This window comes from Monodelphis domestica, chromosome 4 (assembly GCF_027887165.1).
Source record: "Monodelphis domestica isolate mMonDom1 chromosome 4, mMonDom1.pri, whole genome shotgun sequence".
Lineage (NCBI taxonomy): Eukaryota > Metazoa > Chordata > Mammalia > Didelphimorphia > Didelphidae > Monodelphis > Monodelphis domestica.
In genome coordinates this window covers 246,796,335-246,822,988 of record NC_077230.1, presented here as the reverse complement: position 1 = coordinate 246,822,988, position 26,654 = coordinate 246,796,335, and the positions used below count along the sequence as shown (strand labels likewise).

Here is a 26,654-nt window from a genome sequence, read left to right as displayed (position 1 = left end):
TTATGTAACTTTGATGTTAGATCAGAGGGTCTTAATGTGTATTTTGTTTATTTATATATATATATATATATATATATATATATATATATATATAAAACTTATAATATAATTGATTTCCTTTATAATCCTATGTATTTTATTTTCACTTACATTTCATTTCCTTTATTTTCATTTATTCCTTTAACAAATATAATCCCAAGAAGAGGTGCATAGGTGTTACTAGATTGTCAAAAGGGTCCATAACAAACAAAATTTAGGAACTTCTATGCTAGATAATGAATAAAGAAACATTAACTATGAGATAAGCACTAGAGAGACAAATATAGGCCTTACTCTGAATGTGCTCTCTTTCAGTGGTGGAGATATTATACATAGGAGATTTCAACTACAGTTCAGATAAAAATGACCCTTAATCTGTAGCAGCAAAGCAAATATTTTTGTATCTTCTTTAATGTCTTTTCCTCAGACAAAATCATTATACATTTCCAATGATCATTTTGACAGGGCCAAGGACTTTGCCAGCAAGAATTTTTTTTTCTGTCTCTTCAGTGGCAGTGCTTGCTAAGGAGACAGGTGCTGCATTACCTTCAGAAAGTTTCTAGGTTACATTGGCACAGAGAGTGCTTATAATGTCTTTGGAGACTATACCGAAAAAAAAAAACTAGTAGTTTGGTGGTTACTGCAATTCCCAGCTTCTGGGACTAATCTGGGCTATTGGAAGCAAATGATTATTGGTTAATATTGGTGGTGGTCAAGAAGATGGTTTCAAGATGCTTTAGTAAAAGAGCTTATCACTCTGTTGATACTTTTTCCTTGGCATTTAAGCTGTGAGTTTTCTTTTTTTTCCTTCTTTTTTTAATTGTCATACAAAACACACTTCCATATTGGTCATGTTGTAAGAGCATGCTCATAAATAACAAAAAAGCCAAAATTAAACCCATGAATACATGGATGTGAAAATTCTTTCTCTGGAGGTGGAAAGGATTCCCTGTCATAAGTCTTTCAGGATTGTCCCAGATCATTGCAGTGCTTAGAGTATCCAGGTTTTCACAGATAATCATTTTCCAATATTGCAGTACTATATACAATGTTCTCCCAATTCTGCTCATTTTGCTCTGTATCCATTCCTGCAGATCTTTCCATAAAGCTTTAAATTTCTGAATTTCTTGATAGTTGGGGCTGTTAGATTAATTTAAATGAGGCAGTCATCTAACAGGTAACATTTTCATCTATGCTTAAGTTTGGGGAATGTGCTGATTTCTTTTAGAATTTTATATTCCTAAAATTCAAAACCAATAGCCAATATTATTTTTTTATCTCTTTCTCTTGGGCAGTTAAGCAAAAGACTTTTAACTCTGTCTTTGAATCTTCCCTCGTTTAGCCTTCACATACAATTAAGCCCTTTTGATATGGCCTTTTTAGTCTCACTCTTACAGTTCTAGTTCAGGCTTCTTGTTTTCATTCCTAAACAATTAAAATAGCTTCCTTGCCATGTCTTTTTATCCTCTTTCCTCCATATATAATCCACCACATTGATTCTATGTTTTTCTTTCTAAAACAGCTTTTTTTGTGTTAATATTCAAATCCATCAGTAACTTCCCCCCTCTAAGGTAGAAGAGCAGTATGAACTAGGCAATTGGGGGTTAAGTGACTTGCCCAGTTATATAGCCGAGAAGTGTCTGAAGCTACATTTGAACCCAGAACCTTCCACTTCCAAGCCTTATGCTCTATATACGGTACTACTTAGCTGTCCAAATAACTCTACGCTATCAAAGTTATGCCTCTGTAACCTTGGATTCAAAGTTTTATATAGTCTACCTCAAGTGTGACACATGGGAAAGATTAGTGGCTGAGATGGCCACAGTTCAAATCCTGCCTCTGACATTTACTTTTTTTGTGATCTTAGGCAAGTCAAATAACCTTCTTGGGTTTCAATTCCCTCATCTGTAAAAAGAAATGGTTGAGCCAGATGTGCTCTAATGTCCCTTCCATATTTAGCTTGGACTCTCTATTTTTACCTAAATATTGAATAGAAACCTTATATTCCTAACTTCCCATAATGATCCTACTGTTTCAGCTACCACTTCCTATGCATTACCTTTTCTTTTTCACTTCTATATTTCTGCTGATACTTTTCCCTGCTGTTTCTTCCCACTGCCCCTAGGATATCTTCCCCCTTTCCTATATTATCTGTCTTCAGATCTAGTTTCATTCCTATCTCTTACATAACATTTTCCTCAAACCCTACAACTGGAAATGATCTCTTCTATCCTCCAAAGTAGTAGAATAAGTCTCTACCATGCACCTGACACTTACTTGCCATCTTATATTGTCTTTATGCACTTGTGCCTCTTCTTCCCAACTAAATTATATGTTCTATGTAGACACAAAATTTGTATTATTCTTGGCACTGTTTCTAGTGTTTCTCTTTAACTGTTAAAATTTTGTGTGGTTGGACTCTGAATATATATTAAATAGATGGTTACCAGGGATTTAATTTCTAAATCCCAAAATGAATTACTAAAGTAAATGGAATTTGTGGTAGTTTATTTACAATAGAGGGAAGATATTAGGGAAGAGAGAAAAGGGGGGGGGGGTCTCTGGCTTCTTCTGATATCAGTTAGAATTTCTAAGCCCCAGGTGTAGACCTCTGAGAAAGGCAGGGTCACTAAGTCAACCTTTTGCTCACCAATGGTGACCATCTAAATGGAAAGAAGTCTGGGTGTCTGTCTTCTGGTTGCTTCTCAAGTATCTGTCTTCTAGTCTCTCCTCCGAATTAGAGAGCTCTTTGATCTCCTTGAATCCACCATCCAACTTGAATCTCGAATCAAATATCTCTTCTTCTGACCTCTGGTCTTCTTTTAAAAGATCTTTTTCTCTTGTGTCACCTACCCTAAATTTCACGTCTACCAATCACAGCAGACGCTCCTCTCCAGGACTGCCCACTCTTTAGTTCACACCTGCTTTGGTTAGAGTATACCTTTTTTGGTTATGTAACACCTTTTTGTATTTAAAATGGGTAGATCTACTTAAAATACTGGCTATTACCTTTTGGGGGATTAAAATCTAAAAATAGATTGTGGATTACAATTCAATCTTCCCAATAAAGGAAGAGCTAAGTACCTTCATTGTTACAATCAGGGGATTACAATTTAATCTTCACAACAATTAAAATCTTGTGACCTTTGTTTTCTTTTAAAGTCTATATTTTTATTATTTAATTAAGTATACATGAATTATAATTTGAAATTTTTTTCCCCAGTTAATCTCTGTTCAAATCCTGAGGATAAGCTTCAAATTTATCGAGACAATTTTGAAAAGGCATACTTGGATTCTACAGAAAGATTTTATAGAACACAGGCTCCTTCTTATTTACAACAAAATGGTGTACAGAACTATATGAAATATGTAAGTCAGAACTTGCCACACAAGATAATTATTAACTATGTTATTACTCTTCTTAAAATGATTGTCATTTTGCTTTTGGACAGGCAGATGCTAAATTAAAAGAAGAAGAAAAAAGAGCACTGCGGTATTTAGAAACGAGGCGAGAATGTAATTCTGTAGAAGCAGTAAGTATTTTTGGTAAATCAAAATTCTTGGTTTTCTATACTACAGTTAGTAACTTCATTTTATCACTTATTTTGTGTTGTGTTCATGAAATCTTTAGTGACATTTACATCCCCCAAATCAGCCATTTCACTATATTCATACGTCATCAAATTCAGATTGTGGTGGCTATTAGCTATCATCATCCAGGACATTGAACTTCTTTCCTCAGTAAGTTTAGTGCCTGCCTTCACAGTTATTCTCTTCATCTCAATTCCTGCTATCAAACTAGGTACTTCAGCATATGCGTTGATTGATGTTCCTTCCATTAACCTAACTTCTCACTTGCTTAATCTACTCAATTCCCATAACCTATTCCTCCATTCCACCTCAGTTACAAATAGGAGTGGTCATGCCAATGACCTTGACTTTTTCCTCAAGTTTCCTTCCACTTCTATGTTTATGAATTCCAAAATTAATTTATCTCATCATAATCTTTTATCATTCCATCTTTCTCTCTGCCTTACAACCCTTGACCCTTTTCTTTACCCTCCAAACCTGTCAATCCTAGTTCCCAGGCTATCACTTGTTTTGCTATATTCTCTTCCATTCCCTGTCTTTATTCCTAGTAAGTCAGATCAGCTGTAAACCATCATGGACAATCTGATCCCTTTCCCCTTTGCTCTAGCACCAATTATGCCATACCAAATGTTAATTTTATACTTTTGACCTATCATCGCTTTCATTCATATATGATTTGCTACTGAATGGAGCTCTAGAGAAATCGAGAAACTGGTTGTGTTGACTGGATACTCACTGTAGTCTTTTTTTTTTTTACCTCTTTAATAAATTCTCTCACCTACTTACCACAGCAATTATTACAATTTTTTTTTATCCATCTTCAAGCCTTCTACAGCATGCTCTCCTCCATATCTTCTCTTTTCATTTTTCAATGAAAAAATTGGAGCCATTTGACAAGAACTTTATCTTTTTTCCTCTTAATCTTATATCACTGACATCTTCACCCATGTTATCCTCCTTCACACTGTCTCACACAAAGAAGTAGTCCTTCTCACCAAAGTCTCCTGTCCATACACCCATAAATTTATGCCTTCCTATCTTCTCCAGCAAATTGTTCCCCTTCTTATTTTCACTATTACTCTTCATTTTCTTCTGTCTATCTTCTGACTGATTCTCTTCTGCCTACAAATATGCCTATATCTCCCCCTTCCTTAAAAATTCTTCATTTGATAACATCTGATATCTCTCTTCCCATTTATGGTCAAATTCCTTGAGTAAGGAGTCTACACTTAGTGTAGTTTCCATCCTATCACTTGTTTATAAATCCTCTACAATTCAGATTCTGACCTTATCATTAAGTTGAAACTCCTGCCTTCTCCAAAATTACCAATGATTTCTTCATTGCCCCATTTTTCTTAGTCTTCATCCTTTTTGATCTCTCAACACTATGTTACCCTCTTCTGGATATTCTCTCCTCTTTGGTGTTTCATGACACAGCCTTTTTCCTGACTGTCCAGATACCTTTATGATTGCTACTTCTTAGCCTCCTTTGCAACTAGGTCATGCTCACTAACTTTGGATATCTGCCTAGCTTCTATACTGGGCCCCTTCCATTTTCCTTCAATACTATTTCACTTGATGATCTCATCAACTCTGATGGATTTTATTATATTTATATTGATTCCCATGTCATGATGATTGCTTCCATGACAGCTCTCTTTCTGTCTCTCATCTTCTACTGTCCCCTTCTTTTGTTTTCAATCTTTACTGGCATCAAAGTTTTTTGCATTGAGTCCTCTCTTCTTATTATGTGGCCAAAGTACTTAAACTTCAGTTTCAGTATTTGTCCTTCCAATGAATAGTCATCAGTAATTTTTTCCAGAATTGATTGGTTTGATTTCCTTGCTGTCCAAAGAATTCTCAAAAGTGTTCTCCACCTTCTATTGCTTGTAAAATGAAAAACATCAAAAAGGATTGCTACTTTAGATGTCTTCAAGCAGAGCCTGGATGCCTACTTATCATGGTAAAATGGGAGATTTTTTTTTTAAACTATGGATTGGACTGTTTGATCACTGGTGTCCCTTATGGCTATTAAGTTTTATAATTCTCTGACTTAGTACTTGATTTCAAGAAGCTTAAAATTTTCAGGATATAGGGCAAGTTCAAAGATAAGTGTATAGGGAAGGTGGAATAGAAAGAATAAATAAGAAAAAAACAAAACAAGGAAAGTGTATATCACCCTTAGCTAGAAGGATCAGGATTGACTTCAATGAGAAAATAGCATTTAAGCTCTGCCTTAATGGATTTCTGCAGAAACTAGAGGGAATTAATTCCAGATAAATGAGATGAATTGCCCAAATGTACACACGGAGATAGATGAGAGTGAATAGCAAAATCATGTAACAGCTATAATCCATTTTGGCTGGACTATACTGTGCATAAAAGAGAGTAGTATGAAATATAGCTGCATAGTTAGAGCAATATCATATAAGTCCTTGAATAAAAAAGACTAATAAAAAGTTAAACAGGAGGAGGATTACTCAGATTTCTAGACAGGATTTTCCTTTGAGTAGAATTATTACTGTAAGTCTCTTATAGCATATGGAGAAAGCTATAATTTGTATTAGGAACATAGATTGAATTCAAGAGATCTGTCCAACTCAAAACCAATTTCATCTGATGTTTCTTTATTTGTACTTTGAAATCAATATTAGTCATTATCTTTTAATCTTTTATTCATCTAGCTTTTCCTGTGTATACTGACCTACTAGTTCTTCTTTATTTGTTTAGTTTTTTTTCTCTGTTCTTTATATTATTCCTCATGTTGCATGGTGGTGTTTTTTTGTTTTTAATTTAAACTAGACTTGTGATTTCTTTAGTGTAATGATCTCTGGCACCAATGCAAATTGGCACCTTTTGGGCAATTTATATTAGAGAATTTTCTGGATATATATATATATTTTTTTTAATTTAATTGATTAATTTAGACATTTTCCCAGGATTACAAAAATCATGTTCTTTCCCTTCCCTCCCCCCAAACACCTCCAACATCCGGTGCACAATTCCACTGGGTTTTACAAATGTCCTTCGTCAAGACCTATTTCCATATTACTGATATTTGCATTAGGGTGATCATTCAGGGTTTATAACCCTAATCATATCCCCATTGACATATGAGATCTAGCAGTTGTTTTTCCTCTGTGTTTCTACTCCCTGTGATAGAGGTTGGCACTAGAGAAATTAATTTTTTTGTACAATTGATTAGCTCTTTATAAATTTGAGTAACAAGATCTTTGTCAGAGTTTTTTGTTATGAATATTTTTCACAGTTTGTTGCTTTCCTTCTAATTTAACTTGTATTGGTTTTGTTTGTACAAAAACTTTTATATTTAATGTAATCAAAATTATTTATTTTACATTTTGTGATTTTTTTTTCCTAACTCTTGCTTGGTCTTACGATCTTTCCTTTCCCAAAGATCTAACATGTATACTATTCAGTGTTCACCTAATTTACTTATAGTTTCCTTCTTTATATTCAAGTCATTCACCCATTATGAGTTGATCTTGGTGTAGGGTGTTATATGTTGATCTAAAACTAATCCCAACATTATACAAACTATTTGACAGAATAAGCAAAGAAGGAGTTCTTCCAAATTCATTTTACAACACAAATATGGTGCTGATTCCAAAGCCAGGCAGGTCAAAAACAGAAAGAAAGCTACAGGCCAATCTCCTTAATGAACATAGATGCAAAAATCTTAAATACAATATTAACAAAAAAGACTCTAGCAAGTGACCACGAGGTTTATTCATTATCACAGGTAGGATTTATACCAGGAATGCAAGAATGGTTCAATATTAGGAAAACCATCGACATAATTAACCACATTAACAAGCAAACCAACAAAAATCACATGATTATCTCAATAGATGCAGAAAAAGCCTTTGATAAAATACAACACTCATTCCAATTGAAAACACTAGAAAACATAGGAATAGAAGGGCCTTTCCTAAAAATAATAAACAAAATATATATATCTAAAACTATCAACAAACCTCATCTGCAATGGGGATAAACTAGAAGCCTTCCCAATAAGATCAGGAGTGAAACAAGGATGCCCATTATCACCTCTATTATTTGTTGTACTAGAAAAACTAGCAGTAGCAATTAGAGAAGAAAAATAAATTGAAGGTATTAAAATAAGCAGTGAGGAGACCAAGCTATCACTCTTTGCAGATGAGAATCAACTAAAAAGCTAGTGGAAATAATCATCAACTTTAGCAAAGTTGCAGGATACAAAATAAATCCACAAAAGTCATCAGCATTTCTATATATTTCCAACACATCTCAGCAGCAAAGATTAGAAAGAGAAATTCCATTTAAAATCGCCCTCAGCAATATAAAATACTTAAGAACCTATCTGCCAAGACAAACACAGGAATTATATGAACACGACTACAAAACACTCTCCACACAATTAAAACTAGATCTAAACAATTGGGAAAACATCAACTGTTCGTTGGTAGGACAAGCTAACATAATAAAAATGACAATCCTACCTAAATTAATTTAATTCTTTAGTGCCATACCCATTGAACTACCAAAAAACTTTTTTACTGAATTAGAAAAAACCATAACAAAGTTCATTTGGAAGAACAGAAGATCAAGAATATCCAGGGAAATCATGAAAAAAAGAAAGGTGAAGGAAGGTGGCCTTGCAGTCCCAGATCTCAAACTATACTATAAAGCAGTGGTCATCAAAACAATATGGTACTGAGTAAGAGACAGAAAGGAGGATCAGTGGAATAGACTTGGGGTAAATGACCTCAAGAAGATAGTCTATGATAACCCCAAAGGTCCCAGCAGTCGCGACCAAAATCCACTATTTGATAAAAACTGCTGGAAAAATTGGAAGACAGTATGGGAGAGATTAGGCAAAATAGTTTTTAATAATTGCCTTAATTTTCTCTTCATTAGAGGTGAGGTCTCCCTTTTCATCTTGCATACTGTTAATTTGGTTTTCTTCATTCATTTTTTTTTATTAGGTTGACCAGTACTTTGTCTATTTTATTTGTTTTTTCAAAGTATCAGCTTCTAGTCTTACTTATTAATTCAATAGTTCTTTCACTTTCAATTTTATTAATTTCTCCTTTAATTTTTAGGATCTCTAATTTAGTTTTCATCTTGGGGTTTTTAATTTATTCCCTTTCAAGTTTTTTGATTTGCATGCCCAATTTTTTTACCTCTGCCCTCCCTAATTTGTTAATATATGAACTCAGGGATATAAATTTTCCTGAGTACTGCTTTGCCTGTGTACCATAGATTTTTGAAACAATGTCTCATCATTGTCATTTTTTAATGAAGTTATTAATTGTTTCTATGATTTGTTCTTTACCAGTTTTGTAGAATCATATTTAATTTTCAATTAATTTTTTATTTGCCTCTCCATGTACCCTTACTGATTATTATTTTTATTGCATTATGATCTGAAAAGGTTACATTTATTATTTCTGCTTTTTTGCACCTTTTTGCCATGTTTTTATGCCCTAGTACATGGTCAATCTTTGTGAATGTGTGAATGTGCCATGTACTACTGAAAAGAAGATGTATTCATTTTTGGCCCTATTTATTTTTCTCCACATATCTATTAACTCTGATTTTTCTAAGATTTCATTCACATCTCTTACCTCTTTCTTATTTAGTTTTTGGTTTGATTCATCTAGATCTGATGGAGGTTCAGGTCTCCTACTAGTATAGTTTTACTATCTACTTCCTCCTTTAACTCCACTAGTGTCTCCTTTTGAAATTTGGATGATATACCATTTGGTGTATACATATTGAGTAGTGATGTTTCCTCATTGTCTATACTGCCTTTTATCAGGATGTAATTACCTTCCCTATCTCTTTTGATCAGATCTATTTTTACTTTGACTTTGTAAGATATCATGATCGTGACTCCTGCCTTGCTCCAGCCTTTGATCTTTATTCTTTGAGTGTCTACCTGCCTCATGTGTGTTTCTTGTAGACAACATATGGTAGGATTTTGGTTTCTAATCCACTCTGCTATTTGCTTTTGTTTTATGGATGAGTTCATCCCATTCACAGTTATGATAACCACCTCTATATTACCCAACATTTTGATAACCTCTCCTAGTTCTGCCCTTTCTTCTTTCACTATATCTTTTTAAACCAGTGGTTTGCTTTTAATCAGTCCCCCTAATCCCCACTCTTATTATAGTTTCCTTTCTGCCCCCTCCCTTTTTGTTCCCTTCTTGTTGATATTTTTAGTGTCTATTAAGTTCCCTCTCCCACCTCTTTCCTTCCTTTTTTGTACTACCTGCCCCACTCCCCCAATTAGTTTTTCCCTTCTCACTTTCCCTGTAGGGTAAGATAGAATTCTATACCCCAGTGGATCTAGATGCTCTTCCCTCTCAGAATTGATTTCATGGAGAGTAAGGTTTAAGTATTTCCTATGAGCACTCTCTTCTTCTCCTTCTTATAATAGTATTCTTCCCCTCCCCTTCCCATGCACCTCTTTGTGTGATATAGGTTATCCTATTTATCTTATTCCTTCAAGTTTCTCTTGGTGCCATTTTCTATTACCCCCTTCTTTTTTTTTTTGCATATCATCTTAGACCACTTATTACCTCAATCTTTACCTATGAATAATTCTTCCAGTTACTATAGTAGTGAATATAATTTTTTTATTTTAATATATTTTTTATTTAGTCAGTTTAGAATATTATTCCTTGGTTACAAGAATCATATTCCTTCCCTCCCTCCCCTCCCCCACCCTTCCCATAGCAAATGCTCAATTTTACTGGGAATTACATGTGTCCTTGATCAGAACGTATTTCCATGTTGTTGATGTTTGCACTATCATGATCATTTAGAGTCTAAATCCCCAATCATATCCCCCTCCACCCATGTAATCAAGTAGTTGTTTTTCTTCAGTGTTTCTACTACCCACAGTTTTTCCTCTTAATGTGGCGAGTTCTTTCTCATAGATCCCTCCGGGTTGTTCAGGATCACTGCATTGCCACAAATGGAGAAGTCCATTACATTCAATTGTACCTCAGTGTATCAGTCTATGTACATGTTCTCCTGGTTCTGTTCCTTTCACTCTGCATCAATTCCTGAAGGTCATTCCAGTTCACATGGAATTCCTCCACTTTATTATTCCTTTGAGCACAATATTATTCTATCACCAACATATACAACAATTTGTTCAGCCATTCCCCAATTGAAGGGCATCCCCTCATTTTCCAATTTTTTGCCACCACAAAGAACACATCTCTGAATATTCTTGTACAAGTCTTTTTCCTTATTATCTCTTTGGGGTACAAGTCCAGCAGTGCTATGGCTGGATCAAAGGGCAGACAGCCTTTTAGCACCCTTTGGGCATAGTTCCAAATTGCCCTCCAGAATGGTTGGATCAATTCACAAATCCACAACTAGTGAATATAATTTTTGAGAGTTACAAATAACATTTTTCCATATATGAATATAAACAATTTGATCTTATTGAAGCCCTTAAAGAAGAAAATTTAAATATAAAAAAAGTTTTCCCCCTTTCTTCTCTCTTATTTACCTTTTCATGTTTCTCTTGATCTTTGTGTTTGGATATCAAACTTCTCATTTAGTTCTGATCTTTTCTTTATGAATACTTAGAAATCCTCTATTTTGTTGAATACCCAAACTTTCCCGTAGAAGTATATAGTCAGTTTTGATGTGTAGATGATCCTTGGTTGAAGACTCAATTCTCTTGCGTTTTTGAATATCATATTCCAAGCCTCGAGATCCTTTAGTTTGGAAGCTGTAACAATTAAAGTAGTGTTTGCCATAAACTGTTACAGATAAAATATGGTTGTCATAAACTGTTACAGATAAAAGAGTGGTTGCCTTAAACTGTGGCCGTGAAAATATGGTTTCAAATCAAAAATATAGTGGTCACCAGGGAAAATTCCCAAATATGAAATATACCCAAGTCAGCTGGGTTTTTTTATGGAGATTTTAATTTAATACAAATAAGGAATTAATGAGAGAGAGAGAGAGAGAGAGTAAGAGGAAACAATGAGAAAAGGGCTAGGCCAGCCTAGGCTTTAAGCCTTATGAGAGAGATCAGTCAGTCTTTAATTCACTCACCACAAAGTTTGTCCCAAACAAGATTCTAGTGTTCAGAGAGACCCACCAGTTCAGCTCCTAAGCTCCATTTCAGCTTCCAAGGCTGAATCCCTCTTTGGCAAGCTGCTCTCCTCAAAGAGAAGTCTCAGAGAGAGCCCTTACTCTCAGCTTCTGACCTCCTTTTAAAGAGTATTTTCTCCTATGTCACCTCCCCTAAGTTCTCACATCTACCAATCACAGTAGACGTTTCCAAAGGACAGACCATTCTTAATTCACACCTGAGTAGACTAAACTTTTGAGTGATTCACACCTGAGTAGACTGAAACCTCACACCTCTTTTGTTAAGGCTTGTCCCTTACAAGTTTGCAAGTTGCCTGACCTTCATAGATACTTAGCACCTTCCTAAAAATATACTTAGCTTAAGGCTTTTGCTTCACTATAAGTATCAGTTAAGTACTTTTTCATTGTTCAGTAAAGAGTTTACAACTTTATCTTCCTCTAAAGTATGCTTAAGTATGGGTTGGGTAGAGTTCTCACATTCCTGACTAAGTCCCTTCATTGTTTAAATTGGGGAATGGTCTTAACCAAGTGTTCTGAAGTAGGGTCTGACAATTTTTAAGATTCACAAAGCATCCAGATTTTGTGCGATCTTCATTGGTGCCCCGTGATATCTGAATTGTCTCTTTTTGCCTTCTTGTAAAATTTTTTCCTTAGCTTGGAAGCTCTTAAATTTGGCAATTACATTCCTGGGCGATGTCTTTTGAGATTTGTTGTAGAGGGTGTTCTACGAACTCTTTCAATGTCTATTTTGCCCTTTTGTTCAAGAACATCAGGGCAGTTTTCTTGGATAATTTCTTGTAGTATGATGTCAAGGTTTCTATTTATTTCTAGTTTCTCAGGTAGACCAGTGATTCTCAAATTGTCTCTTCTTGACCTATTTTCTTGGTTAGTCATCTTAGTGAAATATTTCACGTTTCCTTTTATTTTGTCAATCTTTTGATTTTGCTTTATTAATTCTTGCTGTTTTGGGGAGATCATTGGCTTCTAATTTCCCAATTCTGGTCTCCAAAGTCTGATTTTCCACCATAATCTTTTGATTTTCCTTTTCGATTTGGTCTATCCTACTTTTCATGGCTTTTAGCTGTTTAATTTTGGTCATTTCATTTGATTGCTGGGCTGCTTTCTCCAATTAGGAGTTCCAGTCTTTTAAACTGCTATTTTCTTTTTGAACTATTTCCCACTTTTCTTGCCAATATTCTTCCATCTTTTTGATAAGCTTCCATTTAAATTTTTGAAGAACTTGTGGCCAATTTCCCTTTTTTTTTTTTAAGGTTTGGATGCATTTATTTGAAGGCCCTCTTCTGCTATTTTCTCTGTAGTCTGGATTTTTCCTCCATAAAAATTATCCAGGGTCAAAACCTTCTTGTTCTTCTTTGTGTTGGGAAGTTGATTTTTTTGCCATCACTGCTGATTTTTCCTTCCCTTTCCAGTTAGAAGTCTGAGTGAGGAGGGCAGGCTCTCTATGTATATGGATCCAAGGAGCTAGGTTTTTGCCTGAGGTCACCTCCCCAGACTCCGTGGCTTCTACTGTTTGCAGCCCTTCTCTGTGTTATCTTTACCCCCTTCCACCCCCCTCCACATCTATGCTCTTCCGCTGCTGTCAGGAGCTTAGAGGTACCCCTGGCTCACTCACTGATTTTAGGGCGAGCTGGCTCTGAATCTAGTGCACTGGCTCCATAAGTGGGGTAGGGAAAGATAGATCAGCTCGCATTTTGGTGGAAGCTATTTCACCCCCTTATCGTGTGGAAATGCCCAAAAACCACGTACCTTCAATGCTGTGTCCTACTATGGAGTCCCTTCGTTCATATGAATTCAGTTTTTTTGTCCTTTTGAGGTATTCTATATTGGTAGGCGTTGAGGAGAGGTAGATTCCTACATCTAAGCTGCAGCCATATTTACCTGGAAGTCTCCTTACTGAAGGTTATTTTCCTGGGTACATTCTCTAAGGAATGCTGATACACTTCCCAGAGAAAATGATAAAAATAATTTTTAAATAAAAATGATGACGATGAAGAAGATGACAAAGATGAAGATGAAGGAAAGTGAAGATAAGATTACTTCAGTGAAGAATTCTGTGATACGTTAACCAAAAATATGTAGAAATCAAGCCAGAATAAAAAATATTGAAAGCATCTACTCCAGAATCAATGGTCAAGATTTCTTTAAAAAGGAGGACAAGACTCCTAAAGGCATACTTTTCTAGAGGATAGTAAAGCTGAAATTCAGGCAACGTTTGAAAAGTGTAGTTCCCTCCAAAAGTAGAAAGCTGTTTCATCACATCAACTCTGTAAAGAATTGCTTCTGGTTGTTTGATCATGAGCATATTCAAGGTCTCAGACTGTGGCGAAAATGTTTTTAAGAAAATAATTTTGAATCGCTTATTAAGATTTTCAGTCTTATTTCTGTATCAGTTGATATCTGTCTATGCTTTTTATAATGCAGTAATAACTTGCCCTGCCATACCTGATAAATGTGGTCCAGATTACATTGCCAAGAATGTGGTATCCAAAATGACTGTTTAGTTTTACAAGATGGAAACCTTGCTTCATTGAAATATATATGGAATGTTATGATATAGCAGTATAGTAATGGTGTTCAGATAAATGGAAATATTGAGGAGATAAAGTATATATGTGATATTAATTTGGTATTTTAGTTAAGCAAAAAAATAAAAATAGGTACTGAATAGGATGAAGAACTGAAAGGTTGTCGAACTTGAACCCAAGGCTTCCTAAGTCTGACACCATCTCTGTCTCTCATACTATGCTTCCTCCATTTTGTTATTTCTTCGGTTGCCATAATAGTCCAATGCAATATACTATAATAATTTGCCATAATTAGCCATTTACTAAATGATGGACACTCTTTCTAGTTTTTTGCCACCACAAAAAGTGCTTTAAAAAAAAAGAATATTTTAACATAGGAGTCATGAAATAGTAAAGTAAGATAGACCCATAGTGATTCTATACCGAGAAACTTGACCTTAGCCAACATGAAGTTCTTCAAGATAGTTTCTTTGTGTCTTGCCAATACTCTTCTCTGCCTGGTGTGAGAAGATAATCAGCTTTTCCTCCCATGGTTTCTTTTCCTTTGCCTACAAAATATACTTGGGATTCTCTGTCTTATAATAGAGTTTCCTAGATCTGTTATATGATTGCATTACTGTTCTAAGTTTCTCCTTCCTTCAATCTCTAAATTATTTGAAAGGTGACTTGGGGTACTATCACACTCTTCACCACAAATTAATGGCTTCAGTCCTTATTTGCTCTTATGAAAGCTTTTTCCCTTTTTTAATCAAATTAATTTCTTGAAGATTCTCAGTAGCAATTTAATAACCCTTCCCAGTGATCTTTTCTGAGATTCCGCCCACCTCCCCATTTTTCTATATTATTTTACACCGATCACCCTTTCTTTACAAATCTTCCCTGCTTGTTGAGGTTCCATGACACTAGATTCCTTTGGTTTTTCTACCACGCATATGCTTTTGCAACTACTTAATGCATTGAACTTGGAGTCAAGAAAAACCAATTTTAAATTCTGCCAGGTAGTTTCTATCTATATGATCTTGAGCAAACCACTTAACTTCTATTTGCCTTACTTTCCTCATTTGTAAAATAAGAAAAATAGTGCCTATTCCCCAAGATTGTTGTAAGGCTTAAATAAAGTAATATTTTTAAAAGCACTTTGTCCTTGTTTGTATTTTTCATTCCACCATTTTATTTCATTTGATTTTATGTTTTCAGGATTTCTGTGCAAATAATTTCAAATAGATATTTCTATCCTCAGCCATTTTCTCTACTAAATTCTAGTTGTAGATTTTCTAACTAGCAGCAGAATCCTTTTGTATATATTTCTTTGACACTTCATACTCAGTATGTACAAAACTGAATTTATATTTCAAAGAGCTTTCAAGGCACAATGACCAATATAATTCCAGAGTATTAGTAATAAAGAATGTTATAGATCTCCTGAAAGAATGCTGATGGACTCAATGTGAAGAGTAAGATGTGAATTTTTGAATATTGCCAATTTGGGAATTTTTTTTCTTGAATATGCTTATTTGTAGCAAAGATTTTTCTTTTTTCATTTTAAGTTGGGGAGGGGGTTTGTTAATTGGGAAAAAACCTGAATTTATCTTCCACAAAATTAAGTCCAACTTTAGATGCCTCTGTTTTAGTTAATAGCATTATAATTTCCTCTATTATCTCAGAATTTGACTTCCTTTTCCTAATTTCCACCTCCATTTAGTAGGCAGTCTCTCCACTTTATTTCCATAATTTTTCTCTTACCTCTTTGCTTCACCTTTCTAGCACTGCTGCCACCAACTTAAGAGTCTTAGATGACTAGAAATAGCATAAGCTTCTTAAAGATAAAATAAGTAACTTAACTTGAATTTCTAAGGTGAACTTCCTGACTCATCCAATTTGCATCATGAAGAATCTCATGAATCCATTGCATTAAGTAGTAACCAAGTAGCTGCTATATGTAAGGTACTGTGTTAGACACTGGAGATAATAAAGATAAATTGAAAAAAATTCCTGCCTTCACATAATTTATACATCCCACAATACATTATGCATCACATAGTACGTCAAATAATAATTTAAAAAGAGGAAGAATAATTGAGAACTGGAATCAGAAAGGCTTTTCTTAGTGACACGTATCTGTAACTTGAATGAAACTGGATTATAGGATGTAGTGTTTGGGAAAGGGAGTGTTTATCAGGCATGGGCAGCCTGTGCAAAGGGCATGGAGAGTGCAAATAAAATGTCTTACATGGGAGGCAGAATATTAAATTGCTAAAAATGTAGAGTATATGAAAGGAACAATATATGCAGTAAACTTAGAAAATGCCATTATTAGGTTTTCTTTTCTAAGATCAACAAAAAAGGAAAAGAACCTTTGTGTTCCAAAATATTTATATCAGGTCTCTTTTTGATGCTAAAGAATTAGAAATTGAAGCATGCCAATGAACTGGGGAATGTTGTGGCATTTGAATGTTATTGTTTCAGAAGATGATGAGCAGGTTAATTTTTTTAAAAACCATGGAAACACATGAAATTATGAAGATGAAATTAGCAGAACCCAAAAAACATTTTTAGCAGCAGTAATATTGTTTGGAGAATAACGTGAATGCCCACCTTCAAAGAAAGAACTGAAACTGAAACAAGTAAGACATAGTTTTATATAGATATATCATTGTTAAATGATGCCTTCTCTGATGGGGGAGGGAAGAGGAGAGAAAAAGGGAATTAACTGGCTATATTAATGTAACAAACTAATACTTTTTTTTTTTTTTAAGGTAGGATGGGGTCAGTTAGCTGGATTAGTGATTAGAGAGCCAGCCCTGGAGACATGAGGTTCCAGATTCAAATGTGGCCTTAGACACTTCCTAGCTTTGTGACCTTGGGCAAATCACTTAATCCCAGTTGCCCACCCCTTATTGCTCTTCTGCCTTGGCACTGATACTTGATATTGATTCCAAATTAGGAGGTAAGGGTTTTAAAAAAAAAGTCTACTACAAAAGTTAGTAAACTCTGAATAGCCTTTGACCTAACTAATCTACTGCTAGGCTTATTCCCCAAAGAGATCAAAAAGGAAAAAGATTCAGATATTCAAAAGTATGTGTAGCCACTCTTTTTGTAGTAGCAAAGAAGCAGAAGCTAAAGGAATATCCATCAATTGAGGAAGGGTTGAATAAATGATGGTATATTAATAAAATGGAATACTATTGTACTATAAGAAATAACATGAAGGATAGTTCTGGGGGAATCTGAGAGAATTTGTAGGTACTAATATAGAATAAAATTAAGAAGACCAGGAAAACCATATAATAACAAAAACTTCATAAGATTAAACAAATTTGAAATACTTTAGAACTGATATTAATGCATATCACGTGCCTCCTGATAGAAAGGATGATTTATTTACTCGGGATAATTCAAGGCATAATACTTGGCACATGACCAATATGGGAATTTATTTTGCTTGACTTTGCTTACTTGTTACAAAAGTTTTGTTTTATTTTAAATTGAGGGGGAAGAGAAAATTTATATTTGCTAACTTTTTAAAAATAGAAATTAAAAAAATTTCAGTACCACAATTCAGACATTGGGTATTGTGAGGCAAATATAGTCCCTATGCTCAAGTAACTTGGGTTTTATTTGAAAAGATTATTCATGAGATAATAAATAATCTCAAAAAGCATTAAGTGCCAAGTATCAAATTAGTAGTGATATAGGATATTAATGCTGTATATTAAGCTAGAAGAATAAAAAAAAGATTTACAACTAGAGGTAGTTGGGTATACTCAGTTGAGAGTTGATCTCATTCAGGTTTTTTTTTTGTTTTTATTAATAGACTTTATTTCCAGGTATCTCAGGTTCTCTCTCCCCTCCCCACATCATCAAAGTCATTATCCAATAAACAGATATGTATATATAGATTATAACTTTTGTGTTTCCACTTCTCAATTCATTCTTTGGGGGTGAACATTCACAAGTTATTCTTCAAATCTTAAATCTGTAGCTGTGTATAATGTTCTCTTGGTTCTATTTCACTCTTCGTTATTTCAAGTAGTTTTAAGTTTTAAAAAATTAATCTGCTCATTGTTTCTTATAGCACGATCATATACTTCAAATTGTTTAATCATTCCTCAGTTGATGGACATCCTCTCAATTCCCAGTTCTTTGCCACCACAAAGAGAGGTGCTATAAATATTTTGAAACAGATTGGTTCTTTTACTTTTTCCTTTATCTCCTTGGGAAATACACCCAGCAACCACTTTTTCATATCCTCTATAACATTTGTCATTTTGTTCTTTTGTCACCAGTATGATTTCTTTTGGTTTGCATTTCCCTAGTCAGTTGTGATTTAGAACTTTTTTTCATGTACCCATATACATGGCTTTGATTTCTTCATTCAAAAACTGTGTCTTTTGCCCATTTATTAATTAGGGGATGATTCTAATTCCTGTAAATTTTATAAAGTTATATGTATATTTAAGTAATAGATCTCTATCCAAGAGACTCTATAAAAATTTTCACAGAATTTTCTGCTTTCCTTCTCATCTTGGCAACATTTTTATTTGTACAATACATTTTCTATTCAATGCACTTAAAATTTTACATTTTATATCTCACAGTGCTCTCCAAATCTTGTTGACTCTTAGATTCTTCTATTCATACAGGCAATCTATTCCCTATTCTTCTAATTTGCTTATATCTCCTTTCATGTCTAGATCATGTATCCATTTTGATCTTGAGATTTTGGGATATAAATAGTTTCTGCCTAACTACTTTCTGGTTCTCCTAGAAATTTTTACCAAATAATGATTTCTTATCCCAATAGCCTGGACCTATACTTTTGTCAAACATAAGGTTACTATAATCTTTTACTACTTACTGTTTGTTGTATGTTTGTTTTATTCCACTCATCTGCATTTCTGTTCCTAGCCAATATCAAATAGTTTTGGTAATTACTGCTTTATAATACAATTTAAAATGGAGCATTAATAAATCTCCTTTAATTATATTCTTGATCTTTTGTTCTTCCAAATGATTTTTTATTTTTTTTCTAGCTCAAAATAATATTTTTATTATTTTATTGGTATAGCATTAAATAAATAGACTAATTTAGGTTGGGTTGTCATTTTAATCAAATTGGCTCTTGCCATCCACAAACACTATTTCTCTAGTTATTTAGGTCAGATTTTATTTGTGTGAAAAGTGTTTTATAATTATTTTCATGTAGTTTCTGGGTTTGTCTGACAGGTTTATTCCCAGGCACTTTACTTTCTGTGATTATGTTAAATGGACTATCTCTATCTCTTCTTATAGAATTTTTTAGTAATATTAAAATGTTAATGATTTATTTGGGTTTGTTTTTATATTCTACTACTTTACTAAAATTGTCAATGGTTTCAACTAACTTCTTACTTGAGTCTCTAGGATTTTCCACATATACCATTGTATTGTCTGCAAAAGAAATAGTTTTATTACCTCTTTCCCCATTTGGATTCTTTTAATTTTTTTTCTTCTCTTATTGATATTGCTAATGTTTCTAATACTATATTAAGTAATAGTGATAATGAACATTCTTGTTTCACTCCAGATCTTTTTGAGAAGGCTTCTAGGTCATCTCCTTTTCAAGTAATACTTGCTGATGATTTTCGGTAGATGCTTATCATTTTAAGAAGAACTCCATTTATACTTTGTCTATCCAGTGTTTTTAAATTGGAATGAGGGTTGTATTTTATCAGTGGCTTTTTCTGCATTTATTGTTATAATTCTATGATTTTTAAAACTATGTGGATAGTTCCTCATATATTCAGTTCCTCATGTCCAATTCCGTAAATTCCTCATTCTTCATAAATTCAGTATAGTCACAATGTGTGTATAATCTTTGTGATGTGGTGTTATAAGTCTCCTAGATAGTATTTTATATATCAGTCTATAATTTTCTTTCTCTTTGCTCTTTCTAGTTTCAGTATCAATACCATTTCTGTATCATGAAAGGAGTTTGGCAAAACTCCTTGTTTATCTTTTATTTCAAATAATTTATTTATTAAATTAGTTAATCTTTAAATGTTTGGTAGAATTCACTTGTGATTCTACCTGGTCCTGATACTTTTTATTAGGAAATTCATTTATGGCCTGTTCAATTTCATTTCCTTCTCTAATACTCTAGGCAGTTTGTATTTTTGTAAGTATTCTTCTATTTCACTTTGGTTAAATTTGTTGCCATTTAATTGAGTAAGATAACTCCTGATTGCTTTAATTTCTTCTTCATTGGTAGCATATTTTACTTTTTCATCTTTAATGCCAGTGATTTGGCTTTCTTCTCTTTTCTTTTAACCATATTAACCAATGGTTTATATGGGTTTTTTTTAATTTCCTTCATTAAATCAACCCCTAGATTTAGTTACTAATTCAGTGATTTTTATTGATCTCACCTTTAATTTTTAGGATTTCTAATTTGGTATTTAGTTGATTTTAAAATGTGTTATTTTTCTAGTTTTTTAAAATTGTATTCCCAGTTCATTGATCTATTTTTTTCTCCATTTTATTAATATAAGCATTTAGATTTTTCCTCTAATTTTTTATAAATTTTCATCTGATTACTGATTTTACTATTATAGTCCATAGATTTTGGTATGTTCTCATTATTATTCTTCTTCAGTAAAATAATTGTTTCTATAACTTATTAGTTAATCTATTTATTCTTTATGATTAATTTATTTAGTCTCAAGTTAATTTTTACTTTGTGTTTCCATGATACCTTATATACATGTATAATTTTTATTGCATTATGGTCTAAAAGGGATATATCTTAATATTTCTGATTTTCTACATTTAACTATAACATTTTTGTACCTTAATGTATGTTCTGTTTTTGTAAAGATAGCATGTTGTTAAGCTGGTTTGAGTTTTAATTCATATGAAGGATTTTTAGAGTTAGTGGTATTGGAAAAAATTTTCAGTGCTTGGGAATTCATGTAAAAAAAAGTTGCAAAACACAAAATTTATTTTGAGAAGAGTGTATAGACCAGTTGGGTTAGAATAGATACTTTGCCTAAAGGAGTAGTCAAAGATACACCTGAGAGAGGGAGTTTGGGACCACACAATGAAAAATCTTGAGATAAAATTATAAGGACTTTTGATTTAATTTTAGGGGCACTAGAAAGCTTTGAAGATTTTTGAGCATGGGGCAAACATTGTTAATGGGGCATTTTACAAAGATCAGGCTGGCAGTAGTGTATAGAATGGATTGGAGATATTTTAATAGCTAGGGAAATAGTGGTCTGGACTCTAATGGTGACAGTGGAAACTCAAGTACATTCAGTTTATTAATTAATACCTCAGTCCCTGGTGTTGCTATATTAGGAAGTGTAATAAAAGCCCCTTTAGAAGATGAATTTGAGAAAAGTAACCATATAGCAAAGTAGTTTCAGGGGAAAAAAGTCTTTGTTGGAATCAATAGTTTTAAAACCACATTGAGAGTGATTCTCCAGAGATTTTTCAAAGAGAAAATACCAAAAGAATGGAAAAATATTGAAGAGTATTAATATTGAAAAAGCAAAGAAGAGATATCAGTAAATACCTTCTTATTAAAATCTTTGCAAGAGTAATCTGCATAATTATAGAGTTTCTTTGATAATAATATAGGAAGACAATAGGCCTTAAAAAAAGAAATTTTAATGGTGAGTCTTTCACAATTGTAGACAAGATAATTCCTCATTATTGATTAAATATAAATTAACAGATGCAAAACAGAGTTTGATACAAAAATTAATTTATGAATAACAAATACTTTGTATCCAGAATTTTAAGAAAATGTATCAAGGAGGAGTAGAGAGGGGAGAATCTTTTCCAGATTAGATGACATTCACAAACTTTAAGGAATTCGCAAAAAATATATAAGAGTAATTCATGCCCCAGAAATGGGCAATTAAAGGATATGAATTGGCAGTTTTTAGAATAACAAACAGAGATGACCAGTTATTACCTTTAAAACCATTCATATTCTCTTATAATTAAAGTAAAACACTCCCTTCTCCCAACACACACATTTGCGCATACACACACTTCTCTCAAAATTCTAAATGATTTTTCTCACTAAAGTGGTCTTGAGCCATGAAAGAATGTACTCATAAGTCATAAATCATTATGAGAAATACATCTTTATAGATCCTATATTACAGGTAAGTACTTGTTTTGAGCAACAGGGTTTTATTGTTGTGGAAAGACTAGTTTTTGTATTGTTTTTTACAAACTAGATATAACTTCTGAATTGAAATTTAAGAACTAAAAATTTGAAATGAGCTAACCTATTTCTGATGTTTCAGCTCATGGAATGCTGTGTAAATGCCCTGGTGACATCATTTAAAGAGACAATTTTAGCAGAGTGCCAAGGCATGATAAAGCGAAATGAAACTGAAAGTAAGTGAAATAAATAATAAATTACTGTGGTGTCAAATACAAACAACTGTAAATTATTTGATAATTTAATAAAAATGATCAAATATTACTTTTTAGTAATTAAATAAAGAACATGTTAATGTGTTCTATGCTTGAACATGACAATATCTTATGCATCATGTCAGTAGTAGTGCTATAGAACACTAAATATGTACATTTCAGCAGCTTTTTTATACTTAAGTTTTTCACCAATTTTTTTATATTTAAAATATTGTTAAATTGATGGTACTTTAGTAGCCTTTTAATGTAATTGAGTATTTGATAATGATATAATTATTTAAAAGCTTGTTTTGTATTAAATATGGAGACTAACTTAAAAAAAGACTTTTCATGCATTACTTATAGGATTCATCTTGTGCTTTATAATTAAACTGTATTATATTTTAATTGTCTGTTGTATTTAATTGAAAACTATTTATGCAGAAAATGATTCCAGAATACCTACACATAGTCACAGCAGGTATGACATTATTTCAAGAGCATTAAATAATTCCCCCAATTTTAAATTTTATATTATATAAGTTTATAGGCTTAGGTAGTTAGCATTTATCTTTTGATTTCATTGTTTTAACTGTCAACTAACACTGAGTGTTTTAAAAGTTTTTTTTATCAATGTAGATATTCTATACAAATATGAACCACCATGTTTTTAAAACTTGGTGAACAATTTCTGTGTCCAGAAAGACTTGAAATTATATAAACAATTTGTGAGGTAGAGACCATTGCTATTTTTTAAGTATGGGAATAAGTCCTGGCTCCAGTATAGCTTGACACCTTCCTTGCAACTTCTGGTCTTAAAGAAGAAATTAGAGGGGCAGCTAAGTAGCACAGTGGATAGAGCTTCAGGCCTGAAGTCAGGAGGACCTAGGTTCCAATATTGCCTTGGTTACTTCTAGCTATGTGGACAAATCTCTTAACCCCAATTGCCTAGCCCTTGCTGATTTTCTATCTTAGAACTGATACTGAGACATAAGATAAGGGTTTTTAAAAAATAGAGTAAACTAGAATACTGAGAAATTAAATGATTTGCTCAAAGTCATAGAATGTATCAGAAGTGGGACCTGAACCCAAGACCTCTGGCTTCAAGGTCAACTTTTTATCCACTATGCCATGCTTATTTTCCTAAGTTATCATATTACCACTTATCCCTTAATTTCCAGAAAGCATTTACAATAAGACCCTCTTTTTAAAAAGAATTACTTTCTTATTTTAAAAATAATCGGTTGTTTTCAAGAATACATATATCATATAAAACAGGATCAAGCCATAACTTACTATTTACAGTCATCAAGGTATATTCGAAGTTCATTAACTTAATATCATATACTGAAATTCCACTAGTAGCTAATAGAGATGGAGCAAACTGAATAATACTCAAGCACTCTTTAGGAGGACTTGTGGCATTTATCAAAAGCTCTATATTTATTATTCATTTATATCATATATATAAATGTGCTTATAAGGCTCTTATAAGCAGATTTTCCCAAAATATGACTCCTAAGAAAAGGATTATAAGTTGATTCTCATTAAAAAAAATTTTTTTTTAACTCTTTTTGGTGGTGGAAGAAATGTAAAAAAAAATTATCTTCTCTGTTTTATAGAATATCTTAGATGTTGTATATTATCTGTTATGTTTTAACTATTTGTTATACTTTAAAAACATTGAGATTATCCGACTGTTACTCTGCATTACTGGCTATACCTGTACATAGTTTACTAATCTTCAACATAAATTTGAATACCTTTTAATTACGAGAGAGATTAGGTCATTCAGGTGCCATTTCAATATGTGACCACTTTTGAGCTATGGATTTTTTCTTCATTTCTATAATTTTGAGAGTAAACTGGGAAATTAAATCAGAATTTTTCTGCTATAATAATTTCTAAACTAATTTTTCTTTCATAAGAGAAAATTTCAGGTAAGTTTCCCCCTTACCCCCAATGGATGAGGTAATTTTCTGGCATACTTTTGTCTTTTCAGAGCTACACTTAATGTTTTCTTTAATGGACAAAGTTCCTAATGGAATAGAGCCAATGTTGAAAGATTTAGAAGAACATATAGTGAGTGCTGGCCTAGCAGATATGGTAGCAGCTGCTGAAACTATTACTACTGTAAGTTTTTTTGTTTGTTTTTTAAACCCTTACCTTCCATCTTGGAATCAATACTGTGTATTGGTTCCAAGGCAGAGAAGAGTGGTAAGGACTAGGCAATGGAGGTTAAGTGTGTAAGTTTTTTTCTAAAAAATATAAACATGTCAAGGTGATCGTGAATATAAATTCGTAAATATTTAACATTTTTATTAGAATAACATTTATAATGTGGTATCACAGAAAGAAAATAGTAAGTGCTTTAGATCTATAATAATTTTATTTATGTTACTTTCTTAGCACATTTATATAGTTTCAGATTTAAATCAATTTTACCAATTAGCATTTTGGTTAATTTTTTAAACTTTGTAAATGTGTTTTTAATTCTAGGATTCTGAAAAATATGTTGAACAGTTACTTACACTATTTAATCGATTTAGTAAACTTGTCAAAGAAGCATTTCAAGATGATCCACGATTTCTTACTGCAAGAGATAAGGTATGTGACTTCACTGTGCTTTTTACTAATGTCACTGTCATAGTTTAATTTTAGTTAGAAAGTTTTATTTACTTCATAAGTATTTTTATATATCTAATTCACTCATCTTTACCATTGGAGGAGAGTGCCATTTATAATATTAATATTAAAATAATTGTTTTTGGTTTTGTAAAATTTTGTAGTATATTTTGCATCTGTATTTGATTATGTGTATCTATCGATTTTTTTTAAAAAGGAGCCGCCCAGTTTCTACATTTTGTTCTACCCTGCTTCTTCCCACACTGTTGTGGTTTTTGTTTTGTTTTGTTTTGTTTTTTGGTTGCCTTCTGTCTTAGAATCAATACTGGGTATTGATTCTAAAACAAAAGAGTGGTAAGGGCTAGGCATTAGAGGTTAAGTGACTTGCCCAGGGTCACAACAGTTAGGAAGGGTCTGAGGCCAAATTTGAACCTAGGGCCTCCCATCTTTGGGCCTGATTCAATCCACTGAGCCACCTGGCTGCCCCTTCCCACACTGTTCTTCAGAAAATTACAATCACTTATGAGAGTAAAGCAAAGTACTTTTCTAAGTTGGATTGTTCTTTTTTGGGGGGTTACATTCAGTAAGTAAAATATTTATCAAATACTTACTTTATAATAAGGATACATATTGACTCAATTCTTGGTAATACAGAAACATAAACCTTTCTGCCCAGTAACAATTCTAAGGCAAGGGCAAAGGCTAAGCAAATGAGATTAAGTGACTCAGGGTCACACAGCTAGGAACTATCAGAGGTCAGATTTGGGCCCAGATCCTCCTGACTCCTAGCCTGCCATTCTATCCATTGATTGAGCCAATTGTTTGTTTTTACAAAGAATTCCTATAACTTACAGGCTATTTGAAGGAGTTAAAAATAACATTTAGTGAGTGAATAGTATTGATAAAGGATTTTTTCACCTACCACATTTTAATGCTTCCAAAAAATTAGTAATTTTTATTGTAAACTAAAATGTTATATACAATTTGTGGAAAGATGCTCTAAATATTTTCATTTGGTAATAATCCTAATTAACATCATACTACAATTGGTGTCATTTTCTCTTTTCTGCCTCTTCAGATCATTTCTAAATATTATACTATGTGAAATTCACTCCTCTTATTTTAACTTAGTTCATATTCGTTTTTCATTTCAATTTCCACTTAGTGCTCCTAAGGTGACAATCACCTTATTGATGACAGCAAAAGGGCTAATACTTGTCTATTGGACCCCATCCCTTTAATTTTTTGTCTCATTTAGCTAAGCTATGTTTTTAATCTAATGCCCCTACAAGTAGAAATTGAAAGTAGTTAGCCATT

General features: G+C 33.0%; 1 protein-coding gene across 3 annotated transcripts in view; it reads left to right on the top strand.

Moving 5' to 3' along the window:
* CUL5 (cullin 5) overlaps nucleotides 1-26,654 on the top strand; it is a 98,357-nt gene that overhangs the window by 47,918 nt on the left and 23,785 nt on the right. For all 3 annotated transcript variants that reach the window (XM_007494881.3, XM_007494882.3, XM_007494883.2), the window contains 5 exons: nucleotides 3,263-3,408; nucleotides 3,492-3,572; nucleotides 22,601-22,694; nucleotides 24,715-24,845; nucleotides 25,212-25,319. In XM_007494881.3, coding sequence (XP_007494943.1) covers nucleotides 3,263-3,408; nucleotides 3,492-3,572; nucleotides 22,601-22,694; nucleotides 24,715-24,845; nucleotides 25,212-25,319 — 560 coding nt within the window. The remainder of the gene's footprint in view (nucleotides 1-3,262; nucleotides 3,409-3,491; nucleotides 3,573-22,600; nucleotides 22,695-24,714; nucleotides 24,846-25,211; nucleotides 25,320-26,654) is intronic.